General features: G+C 35.2%; 1 protein-coding gene across 1 annotated transcript; it reads right to left on the bottom strand.

Moving 5' to 3' along the window:
• Window positions 1-524: 524 nt before the first annotated feature.
• On the bottom strand, window positions 525-5,554 carry LOC107779618 (alpha-soluble NSF attachment protein). Its single transcript, XM_016600073.2, has 9 exons — window positions 5,339-5,554; window positions 4,078-4,127; window positions 3,896-3,968; window positions 3,602-3,681; window positions 3,064-3,215; window positions 2,388-2,547; window positions 2,265-2,312; window positions 1,503-1,583; window positions 525-834 (listed from the first exon to the last, which is right to left on the bottom strand). Exons 1-9 carry the CDS (start codon window positions 5,481-5,483, stop codon window positions 754-756), a joined length of 870 nt encoding a protein of 289 aa, XP_016455559.1. The 5' UTR covers window positions 5,484-5,554; the 3' UTR covers window positions 525-753.
• Window positions 5,555-12,008: the final 6,454 nt, after the last annotated feature.

Genomic DNA, 12,008 nt, shown 5'->3' on the forward strand with positions numbered 1-12,008 from the left:
TTTTAATAGATAATATGTTTGTCAATTTTTTATATTTTTACTAAATATATATTTACTTATCAAAAATTTAACAAAGTAAGATTAAAATAATATTTAAGTAACAAAAAATCCGAAAAACCAATCGAACCAACCCGGTACATGTACCCCTAGTACTAATATTGGCTATGTCCAATAGTCAGACTGTTTTGGTGCTTTTGCTTGTACAGAATTCTCAGTGGTAATAAAAGTTTGCTTTATTTACCAAAAAAAAAATGTTGCAACTCACTTTTCATCTCATCTGACTATGCACGTAATATAAAAAGGTTTTGTGTTCATGTGTAAATATGTTTGTGAATTCAACTGAATTTATTACTTCCACCTTGAAGTATGTATATAGATCCTTAGAAATTTTTAAATGTAAATAGATTTATTTATTCTCCACTAACTCTAGATTCCGAATTCTCCTCTATCCAATCTCCCAGTAACAATATTACTATCTGGAAACTTGTTTTGCCTCTGAATTTGGCAGTCAAACTCAACCAACATAGACAAAACTATGCATTTTTTATATGAAATTAAACAAAGAACTCTATGCAATCCATCAATATCGACTACCAGGCTAAAACGTTGTTGGTAGTCGAACTCAATTTGATAGTCATACTCAACCAATACAATATGAGATGTATAAGTAGCATGATAAGAAACCATCAACCAGTAGAAACAAATTGGCATCATAAGCAATGCAATTTACAACCAATCTCAGAGAAGATCAATTTAAGTAAGGTCATCTTCCTCGAGCTCCTTCGCCTTCAATGCTTCCTTCACTCTGAGAAGAAGTGTCGTCCTCAAAGCATCCTGTAAAGTGAGGAAAAATGACGATAGAGACGACATAAGTATTGCGATGAACAATCAAAAAGAAAGCATAACAAAATGCATTAAGGTTGATTGAACCAACCAAGTAAGAACTTCCCATTTCACTTAGATAAGTGAAATGTGAGAACTACCAGTAGATAGTATACATTCTAAAATATCCAGATAAACAAAAGGATTCTTTCTTTAATTTAGTTGCTTGGGACTGGCACTATCAAATAGAAGTACTTAATGAACTGCCAAAGGTGTGACCAGTTTTACTACATGTTACATTCATTTACATATGTCCAGTTATGCATTTAAGTTCCAACACCAATATATGTAGAGAATGCCTGAAGGTTAACTGCAACATCGATAAATCCTGAGATGTATCTACTTCTGTCATTTATAGAACCTACACAGCAATCTCATAATGGCACACAAATGGAGTTCATTACCTTACAAAATGCTAGAGAAAAGAAAAACCTCCTAGTAACATTTCTGCTATGTAGAGCAAAGATCTGATGATGATGTTCAAGTGTGTGTGTGTGTGTGTGTGTGTATCGAAAACCAGAAAGAAGTAACCTCACGATGTATAACTATCAGCAGTTGGTAACATCTAAACACTTCTATTTCATTTTGTAGGCAAGGAAGTGGAGACAACTAAAATATACCAGCTTTGTCATGCTATCATATTCCTTGACAGAACCAGTAAACTTAGCAACATCTTCCTCGTCAATAGCAGCTGCCAAATCCTGTAATTGTAAAAGAAATCTCCCAAATTAATTCTATATTATCAAATTCAGGAAGCATATAATGATTCTGAGTTCTGAAAGCAATAACTATGCCCTCAAATGAGAGAATACAGTTACTTTGATGGTTCATCATATTAGTAGCTATTTTGGTTAGAAAGCATTGTGCCTATGTCCCTAAGAAATCATTTCTACAGTCAATTCAATTTCCTCTGACTTTGATAGTTTTCTTTAATTTAATAATATAACATTGACGTTTGTCCAATTTGTCACAAAACCCCGTATACCAATATGTCGTTAATATCTGCACTTTCATACATCACATCGGTTTACCTTACATAGACATGACAAATGAATAAATGTGCAAATTTTATGCCTCTAGTAGAAGAGTAATGGAAGATCGGACACATGTCAACCAGCGCATGAAACTCTGTTTTGTGTCCTGGTAATTCATTCCCAAACTACATTTCACCTGTCTGCATTACACACTGTTTTTAAGTTTCAGACTAACCACCTTAAAGCTGACAATTTATATTTTGGATAAATTCTTGACAATTCACATATTTGATATGGAATATACTTACTATATCCACAGATAAAGCAAGCAAAGTTGTTCAAAAGAGACGGTTAAGGGAGCAAGACAAAAGAACTCGCATGCTTGAGTTAATACAAGCTAAGGCATACCACTAGCAACTTGCACTCGCGTGTCCCTGAAAATGTTGGATCCAGTTCCTGCAAATCAGGATGCAATATTTACTTATCATGTCGAATTGAAATCTTAGATGTTTGACAAGAACAACAATGTACCTGATATCGCTCCAATGCATTGTTTATTGCAACAACATCACCTTTACAAAGTTGGCAAATACCAGCATTTAGAAGATGCCCTCTAACTCCATACTTCAACAAGTTGTTGTTGACAGAGTGCCGTGCTATCTCCTCAAAGATCTCAATTGCTCTTTGATATCTGGGTGACAAATGCTAAATGTTAAGTTTTCTTTTATAATGCAGAACTTCAATTATTACATATTGGGCAATTAGACGCGAAAATTAGTTTATTAACATTTATAAGGTGCTCGGCGCTTTTAACATGGCATTTAATACACATGTCTACTCTTAGTTTAAGTGATTTCTTTTCCTAATTATTGGTTTTGACTCCTTTTATATCTTTTCCTTTTTTAATTTTTTTCAATCCACATAGAAGATTTATTGCACCAGTACTCCAAGAGACTAGGATAGAATTCAATGTGATTCCACAGAAAAGAATGCAAGATATACAGGGAAGCTTAGCATCAAATCCAGATAACCAAGGAATTGTTCTGAGAGAAATTTCCTCTTGCAGTTTCTAAGTACCTTTTTAACCTGTTGTCTTTGTCTTTAACTGTGTCAATATTTCCATATGCAGCAATAAATTTGCAATTTCCAGACACAATTATTCTTTCTGTAGAAAAACTGTATTACTAATTCAGAAAAAGATTCTTACTTTTCTAGTTCAGCAGAGAATTGTGCAATTTTCTGCTTGCACTGATTTGCAGATGTTGTTACATCCTCACTTTGGAAAAGATCAGCAGCTTTCTCATAGTAAATGATAGCCTGCTCCAAATTTTGCTCTTGTTCATATAATTCAGCAATTTCCTGGACACAGCAGAATCATTATGTATCTTTCAAATGCAATCAAGCTGCCAAAGATACACTCCAATTAACTGTGCACGAAGTCTAGAATCATTTCAATGAAACCGGACAGTCATGTACCACATTAGACAGTCACATATCACTTCTTAAAAAAGCAGTCTGGGCCCTGGTGCACTAAGCTCCTACTATGCGCAGGTACGGATAAGGGCCGGACCACATTCTTGATAATATCAAAGTTAAATTGCAACGCAAATTGAAGAGACTAAGCATAACATATACCAAAGCGGACCTTACTCTATAAAAGAATTTTGACCAAGCACACAATACAGTTATAGGAAACATCAAAGACAAAGAGCACATCTGGATTATCACAGATAATATATCTGTACCTTGTAATATCTTGCAGACATATTTAGCCTTCCAATGTCCAGAAACATGTGTACTGCCTGCTCTAGACATGATATTGCCTCTGCAAGAGATATATCATAAATAGTTCTTTTGTTCAGCAAAAGTGAAACTTGACTAATGAAAAAATGAATTCGATGTGATGATTACATAGAACATGGCCCTGAAATGAATAATGGACATATGTCCAAAGATGTTGGCACATATCAGTTTGGAGCACATAAGACATTCCACAACATAAAAGAATTGGATTGAAGAACATGAAGGCAACACACAACCTCTCGTATTTGTCTTCTTGTAGCAATGAGCAGCATTAGCATAAGCACCAGCAGCCTCATGTTTGCTATCCAACTGATAAGATAAGAATAAGAAGTAATTGAAGAATATAATTTTTGTAGGAAAAATTAAAGGGAAAGGCATCAGATATAGAAAGGTCACTACGAGAGGATCGAAAACTTACCTTCAGATAACAATTCGCTACTTTGACATATACTGCTCCAGCTTGATCCCCTGAAAGACCAACAATCCAAGATTAATATGCAGTTTTTCATCATACCATATAAATGATCTACTTTACGAAACATTAAGCCTTCTCTAACAGATCCTACAACAACAACAACAACTACTACTACTACTACTATGGTTCAATCCCAAGTTGGGGGCGACTATATGAATCCTCTATATCCATTCTGCCTCACTTATGCCCGTTCAGTTCCACTATCGAAAAGACAATTGGGAATTCTCTAAAACTAAGGATTCTATAAAAATCGTAGACCTTGCTTACATTATATTCTTTCAGGTTTTTCCACTATCAAACAAATCGATGTCCATCTTATACAAGATAACTATAGAATATCCTTTCTTAGATTTTCGGGTATCAATTCAGTGACTTGCATAAAGCAAATAGATAAATCAGGTGATAGTGCAAACATGAAACTACCAGTGAATTATCACAAGTAATAGTTCACTCACTCAATGGTAGTAGCACGTCTAAAATATGATAAACAACTGCCCAGTAAATTATTCTCCATAAATGAACCATATGCCAGTCATCAGAAGATTCAGAAAGTAATACAACTGCCCTTCTCTTCACAAATACGAACATAAGCATTTTGAATCAAGTAGAATTAAACAACAAACATTTTTTTTTTAAGAATTAAGGTTATATACACTGACATTTTAGTGAATTTTTTTACACCATCTATGTTATTTAACCTGTTATAGCAGATTGTACACAAATATATTTTACACCGCCAGTGTATAAATTTAAATTCTTTCCAAAAAAAGATAAAAAATCTAGATGCCTATCAAACAACAAAGTATCCGATAATGGATAAAAATTACAATGAAAGCCTAAGAACAAAATCAGATTGGAAAGTACAAAGTTTTGCTGGTTTTAGTCATAATTTGAATACAAGTGACAAACAATTACTTTGACATAACGATTATCCGCAAGAGAATAACAACAATTCATTTAAAAAATAATATCAGAATATCGTATTCACAAATTCTAAAATAAGCATTCTTAATCAGCTCGAATTAGAAAATTTTAAGAAAAAACCTAAGATATTTCGTCGGTAAAAAAAAAAGAAGCAAATGACACCAGCAATTGATCAAAAAATATAATTCTAAAAAGCGAAAAATCAAAGTTAACCACTACAATACTGAAATGGATGATCCAAAGGATAATTATTAGTAACAAAATACTAAAAAAAACTAACATGATTTAGCGAGTTTGAAACAATTAGCAGCTTTATCGAACAAATCAGCAGCGTCATCGTGTTTGGAACCGAAAAGTCCCCAACCGCTTAGTTTTTTCTCTGCTTTTTTCTCGAATTCTTCTCCTCTTGCTATCTGATCCCCCATTTTCTTTTTCTAGTTCTTTTTTTGGTGGTTTTCTTTTTTTTTTTAGCTTAGCAGAAAAGGATTCTGAAATTAGAAAAAAAAGAGGAAGAAATAAGGGGTGGAAAGGTGAGGGAGTTGATTTTTCAAATAACGGGCCTTGACTTTTGTCAGGGCCCGTATCCTTTAATTGGGCTTAAAACTAGAACTAGAGTCCAATTATTCGGGACTCGCAAATGTTATTACTCCATTCGTTTTATTTTATGTGGCAGAATGACCGTAATTGATAAAATACGGATTATAAACTTATGATTTTAAGTATTTTATAATATTATTGTAATTATAAAAGTATATATCATTAACAATAAAATAAAAAAATACTCATTAATATTTTGAATTATAGGCCTCCGTTTTCTCTCTCAGCGCATGTTAGCATAATGTGTGCCGCCATGGGGAAGAGAGCTCGGAATCCCTCGCATAAGGCAATAATGGCACAGGAGACCATTGCATTGGGTGCGCATCATCAAAGGAAGAAGGATGACCGACTGAAAGGAAGTGAAATTCCAACGGAGCAATTTGTGGAGGTGAAAACCAATAGAACAGTACCATGCATGGATGAATTGATCGAACAAGGGGAAATTGAAGATCTAGCACCAATTGTCTGTCAATTAGGATCACATGTCAGGGAAGTATGGGAAAGAACTTCATCTACGCCACAACAATGGAAGGAGGTATTATATTTTGGGGTTGGTCAAGGGAAAATGTCATGGGTTGATGAAGTTGAAGCTTTGCTAGAGTTGAATGCTAAGGGTTTCATTTGGGACAACTTTAAAATTAGGCCAAGGTGGAGATTTGTAATTATGGCCAATATTTTGGCTAATGGAATCCATATCACATAAGCATAAGCATCTTTGCAAAGTGTAGACTTTATTGGCAATATTCTTTGGGACCCAAAAATATTGCATTGTGTGGTGGACATCATTTGCACAAGTTGTATATCTTCTTTTACACCTAAGAGGCCAAGAATTTTTTGCCTATAAAAGGGAAGGCCATTAGTTCATTTTAGACACACCAACAAGACTTGTCTTCAATTCTTGTTTCTTCCTTTCTTCCTTTATTAAGAGTGTTTTGTATGAGAGTTAGTGTTGGGAATCACTTGTGTGAACCCTTTCTTTGGAGTGATCTTGTGAGCTTATTCTCTTAAGGTATTTGGGATTAATTAGAGTGTTTACTCTAATTTTGTACTCTCTTTTATACTCTTATTGTTATAGTAAATTGCTTCTCTCCCCTTGTGGACGTAGGTCACTTTGACCGAACCACGTTAAATTTGTGTCTTCTTTATCTACTTTAATTGCCGTTGTTATCAACTTCCATTGTATTTGTTATTGCCATTATACCGTTATTTGGCTATATTCCTCATTACCCGGATTCCCGATCCTAACAGTAACAAATGCTGGATTCAAACTCGAATATGTAGAACATGAAATACATGAAGCAACACCTATTTGTGAAATTGAAGTAGAGGACATAATCTCTAAGATAAAGTACTGAAAATTAGCCATTGTGTGTTGTGTTCTGGGAGCTTACCTGCCATTCTCAGTGGTTAATGAGTAGGTGCATAGACTCTAGGGTAAACATGGTATAAATAAGGTGTCTATGTTGAAGAATGGGATTGTTTTAGCGAGGTTTGATTCGTAGATAGGGAAGAATGAGGTGTTACAATGGGGAGTATCACACTTTGACAACAAACATGTTATTGTGAAAGCTTGACATGCAGACATGGAATTCACAAGAGAAGGGTTGTATACAATCCCTATGTGGGTTAAATTGCCTGAGATGGACTTAAAGTGGTAGAGTCCTAAATGCCTAAGAAAGAGCTTAATAGGAAGACCATTGATGGTAGACAACCACATGAAAAGGAAGGTGGGGTTGAGTTTTGCACGACTTCTATTGGAGGTTCAGATAGATACTCAGCTGTCTGACAAAATATTCTTTAAGAATGAGAAAGGACTGCTTATAGAACAGAAAGTGCAATACAATTGGAAGCCAATTTTGTGTAAAGTGTGCAAGAAATATGGCCATGATGACCAAATATGCAAAGTAAGGAAAAAATAGCGATCGGCCGGTACCCAAGCACCAGATGATACAAATGGAAGAAAGGGTGATATAGGAGCAGAACAAGTGGTTAAAGAGAATGATAAGGAGGCAGGAGCACAGAGTAGGCAAATGACAGGAAAGAACAATGCAACAGGGTAGCCAGTTACAATCACTCAGCCTATGCATGACAATGCAGGATGGGTGACTCCTTTAAATGTTGCAAGACCAACAAATCGACAGACACAACAAGGAAATAGAGTAGGAGATAAGAGAGATCAAAATAATTTCCAAGTTTTGGAGATAGTGAATGGTAATGCAATCAATGAGAGTAGTGCAACCAAATCTGTTAGAAATGTGGGAGGGAAAATGCCACCTCCCAGTGGTCATGGATAACAATTTATGTGGGAATGTTAGGGGTATGAATACCCCAAACAAACGAAAGGAGGTGAAATTCCTTTGTAATAAAGAAGAGATATGATTAATAGGTATGTTGGAGACAAAAATAAAGGTTGAGAAAATTGACCAAGTGGCTAGCAAGCTATTTGATGGGTGGGGTTATATAACAAATTTGAGTGAGCACTATAATAGGAGAATATGGCTGGCCTGGAGACAAGATTATTTCAAAATGAATCTTTTATCTATGAATGCACAAGCAGTCACTTGTCAGGTCACTCATAACAGCCTGCAAGTTATATTTATGATAACGGTAGTATATGCTTTTAATACAAAAGAAGATAGAAGAAGCTTATAGAGTTATTTAGAAGTAGTGAGCATGAGAATAGGGAGTCCATGGATTGTTATGGGAGACTTCAACTCTATCTTGCACATTGAAGATAGAGTGGGGGATTCCTATAACTATGGCTGAAATAGCAAAGTTTCATACGTGTATAAAAATAGTGTGATTTGGTTGAGTTACCAACAAGTGGTAGCAGGTATACATGGAATGACAGACATGGTGATAGTAGGATCTTATCAAAGATTGACTAGCTCAATTCTATGCAAAACTTTACGGCTCACTCAATACCTAGAAGAAGGGATCAGTGATCACTCAAGCTATTATCTGCAATTGCACTTAGGAGAGCTAAAGCTGCCTTCAAATATTGTAATGTATGGGCTACTCATCCTAACTTTCTAGATGTAGTAAAGGAGGGGTGGGAACAGAAAGTACTAGGGTGCAGCATGTTCAGAGTAGTCAAGAAGTTAAAATTATTGAAGCATAAACTTAAAGATATAAATAGAAGGCATTTCAATAACATTGTTGCAACAGCTGATGCAGATAGGTAGACTCGTACCAGAGACAAAGAGTCCTGGACCAGATGGCTATGGGAGTGATTTCTATAAATATTCATGGTCAATTATTAGTGATGAAATAGTTCTGTAGTTCTGGAATTCCTTGAGAATGGACAATTACTTACACAAATAAATCCTACAATCATTGCTCTTATTCCAAAAGTGGATAATCCACTGCAGGCTAGCTAATTCAGGCTTATTTCATGTTGCAATGTTATTTACAAGTGTATTTCTAAGATCATTTGTAAGAGATTAAGGAAAGTCATTCCAATGATTGTAGCAGATAACCAAGCAGCTTTCATAGAAGGAAGATCTCTAATTCACAATGTACTCATATGTCATGACATTTTGAGACATTACAACAGGAAAACTACCCCAAGGTGCTTGATGTAAATTGATCTAAAGAAAGCCTATGATGTGGTTAGATGGGAATTTATGGAGGAAGTGCTTAAAGGCTATGGACTTCCTATGCCATTTATACACTCGATCATGGCGTATGTTACAAGTACTACATTTACAGTAAAAGTGAATGGTGGTGGTTTTGGCTATTTTGAGAGGAAGAGAGGTCTTAGACAAGGAGATCGCATGTTCCCATTGGTGTTTGTTCTAGTCATGGAGTACCTAACTAGAGGCTGAACAAAATGAGTGATCTTCCAAATTTCCAGTATCACCCTATGTGAAAGAGTACTAATCTTACTCATCCCATATTTGCAGATGACTTGATATTGTTTTGCAAAGGCAACCTCCAGTCCATTCAAAGGATGATAGAAGCTGTGAATCGCTTTAGTGAAGTCTCAAGATTGGTGGCTAATATGAAAAAATCTAATATCTTCCTAGCAGGAATGGATGATGAACTAAATCAGATAATATTAAGTAATACAGGTTTCTCAGTTGGCACTTTACCTATGAAGTATCTGGGGTTACCTCTAACAACAAAGAAGTGGAGTAAAGTTAAATGCCATCAATTAGTGGAGAAGATTATAAAGAAAATCAATTCTGTCTATTCTAAACAGCTTTCTTTTATTGGTAGACTGCAAGTTATAAATATTGTTCTCTTTGCTGTGTATAATTTTTGGGGAGCTGTCTTCATACTTCCACAAAGTGTCATCAAGGAAGTAGATAGGAAATGCAGGGAGTACCTATGGGGTAGCACTAAAGGGCATAGGAAAATGGCAACGGTAGCTTGGGACTTAATATGTAGACCTAAGAAGTGTCGACTATGGAGGTTTAAATAACAAGGGATGCAAACTATGGAATGTGACATTTGTAGGAAAAGTGTTATGGCAACTAGTGACAAATAATGATGTGTTGTGGGTGAGGTGGGTGCATGGTGTTTATATGAAGGCATGTAGGAGTATCTGGGATCACCAACCACCTGCAGATTATAGCCGGTATTGGAAGAAGATTAATGGACTAAAATACAACATGGCTCAATGGTATAATGGGAATACCTACACTTTGACTGAAAATGGCTCTTATTCTATCTCAAGCAGTTATAATGCATTACTTGGTCATATGTCAAGATGTTGGGAAATGAATTTGGTATGGAGTGGAGTTATGCTACCCAGAAACAGATTTGTACTGTGGTTAGCAAACCAACAAAAGCTGCAAACCAGGGAGAGACTTCTACAGATGCATATTCCTATCACAGGAGATGTTGGATTCTACATGTGTGAACTGGGAGTGCTAGAGTCTCACCAACACCTATTTGTAGATTGCAGCTGGGTGAAATCCATGAGAGGAGCACTAGCAAGGTGGTCGAGTATCAATCTACAAGATATGGCAATACCTGAGACTTTGCAGGGGATTAGAAGGAGGCATTGGAAGCAATTTAGAAAGGAAATAGCATCAACAACAATAGGTGCGATGGTTTACCATACTTGGCAAGCTAGGAACTGGAAAATTTTCAAACAAATTAACTTGAACATGAAATTCTGTATTAGTCAAATCAAGAAAGAGCTTACAGAAAGAATAATAATGCATGCAGAGCCCAGAAGAGCAAGGCAGTGTCCAATGTTGATACATAGATTGTGTAGCTAGTTTGTACAACATGTCTCTTTTTTGGCTTGAATCCATGTATTTAGTCAGGTTTTATTTGAGGTCTTGACGTACTGGGATGTGCCTAGTACTCTCGAAGCTCTTAGGATGTAAAGTTTTTGGTTGTTACGGTAATATTCACATATTATTACAACAACAACAACAACAACAACAACCCAGTGTAATCCCACAAGTGGGGTCTGGGGAGGGTAATATGTACGCAGACCTTACCTCTACCCCGAGGGCAGAGAGGCTGTTTCCAGGAGACCCTCGGCTCAAAGAGGCAACAAGAGACACTATATTAGTACTATCAATAGACTCATATATTATTACAAAAAAATATATATAGTTACTTTTAAATATAAAAATATTTTTTTATTAACATACTAAAAAATAGTACTATCATATAAAATAGAATTAAGATGGTTCTTAAGTGGCATACAGAGGCGGCCGAGTGCCGCAATGCGGCCGTGCCCAGTCAATTTTATTTTAAAACTATATATTAGAAAAATTACTAAATATATATAAATATTTAATTGCGAACTCAGTAATTAAGACGAGTCGTAAGTTCTGTGATAATTTTAGATTTTATAAACTTCAAATCTTGATTCCACCTCTAGTGACATGGTTTTATAATGTGATTGTTTTTTAACTTGGACGAATTGTCCTCGTTATGGAAAATAATGTCAATAATTAAGTTACAGTGATGGACGGTAACAATACAAAAACAAGTTTGAGAACAGCTGGAATCTTTCAAATGAGTTAACTCAATTGAAAAACAGTTTCTAAAGCTATCGATCTTATCTAGGATTTTGAAAATATATATTTATTTGAGACTTAAAGAGTAAAAGGCTTTTTGCTTGAACGAGTATATCACGTTCTGCTATCTTTTAATTTATTTATACAAGCTTATAATAAAGCCATCACCAAATGATATTTTGATCTTTAATTTTGTAATATTTGCATCACTAACAATTTACAGTCTATAATCTTAAGGTTATCACCAGATTATTTCGTTCATGTAAGCATCCTTTAGTTTAGACTTGCTGAGAATAGGATATATGTTATACATGACATTTTTTCTCTTACCTTTCTCGTTTATTAAATAAAAAGTCATTATCCGAC

This window comes from Nicotiana tabacum, chromosome 13 (genome assembly GCF_000715075.1).
Source record: "Nicotiana tabacum cultivar K326 chromosome 13, ASM71507v2, whole genome shotgun sequence".
NCBI classification, from domain to species: Eukaryota; Viridiplantae; Streptophyta; class Magnoliopsida; order Solanales; family Solanaceae; genus Nicotiana; species Nicotiana tabacum.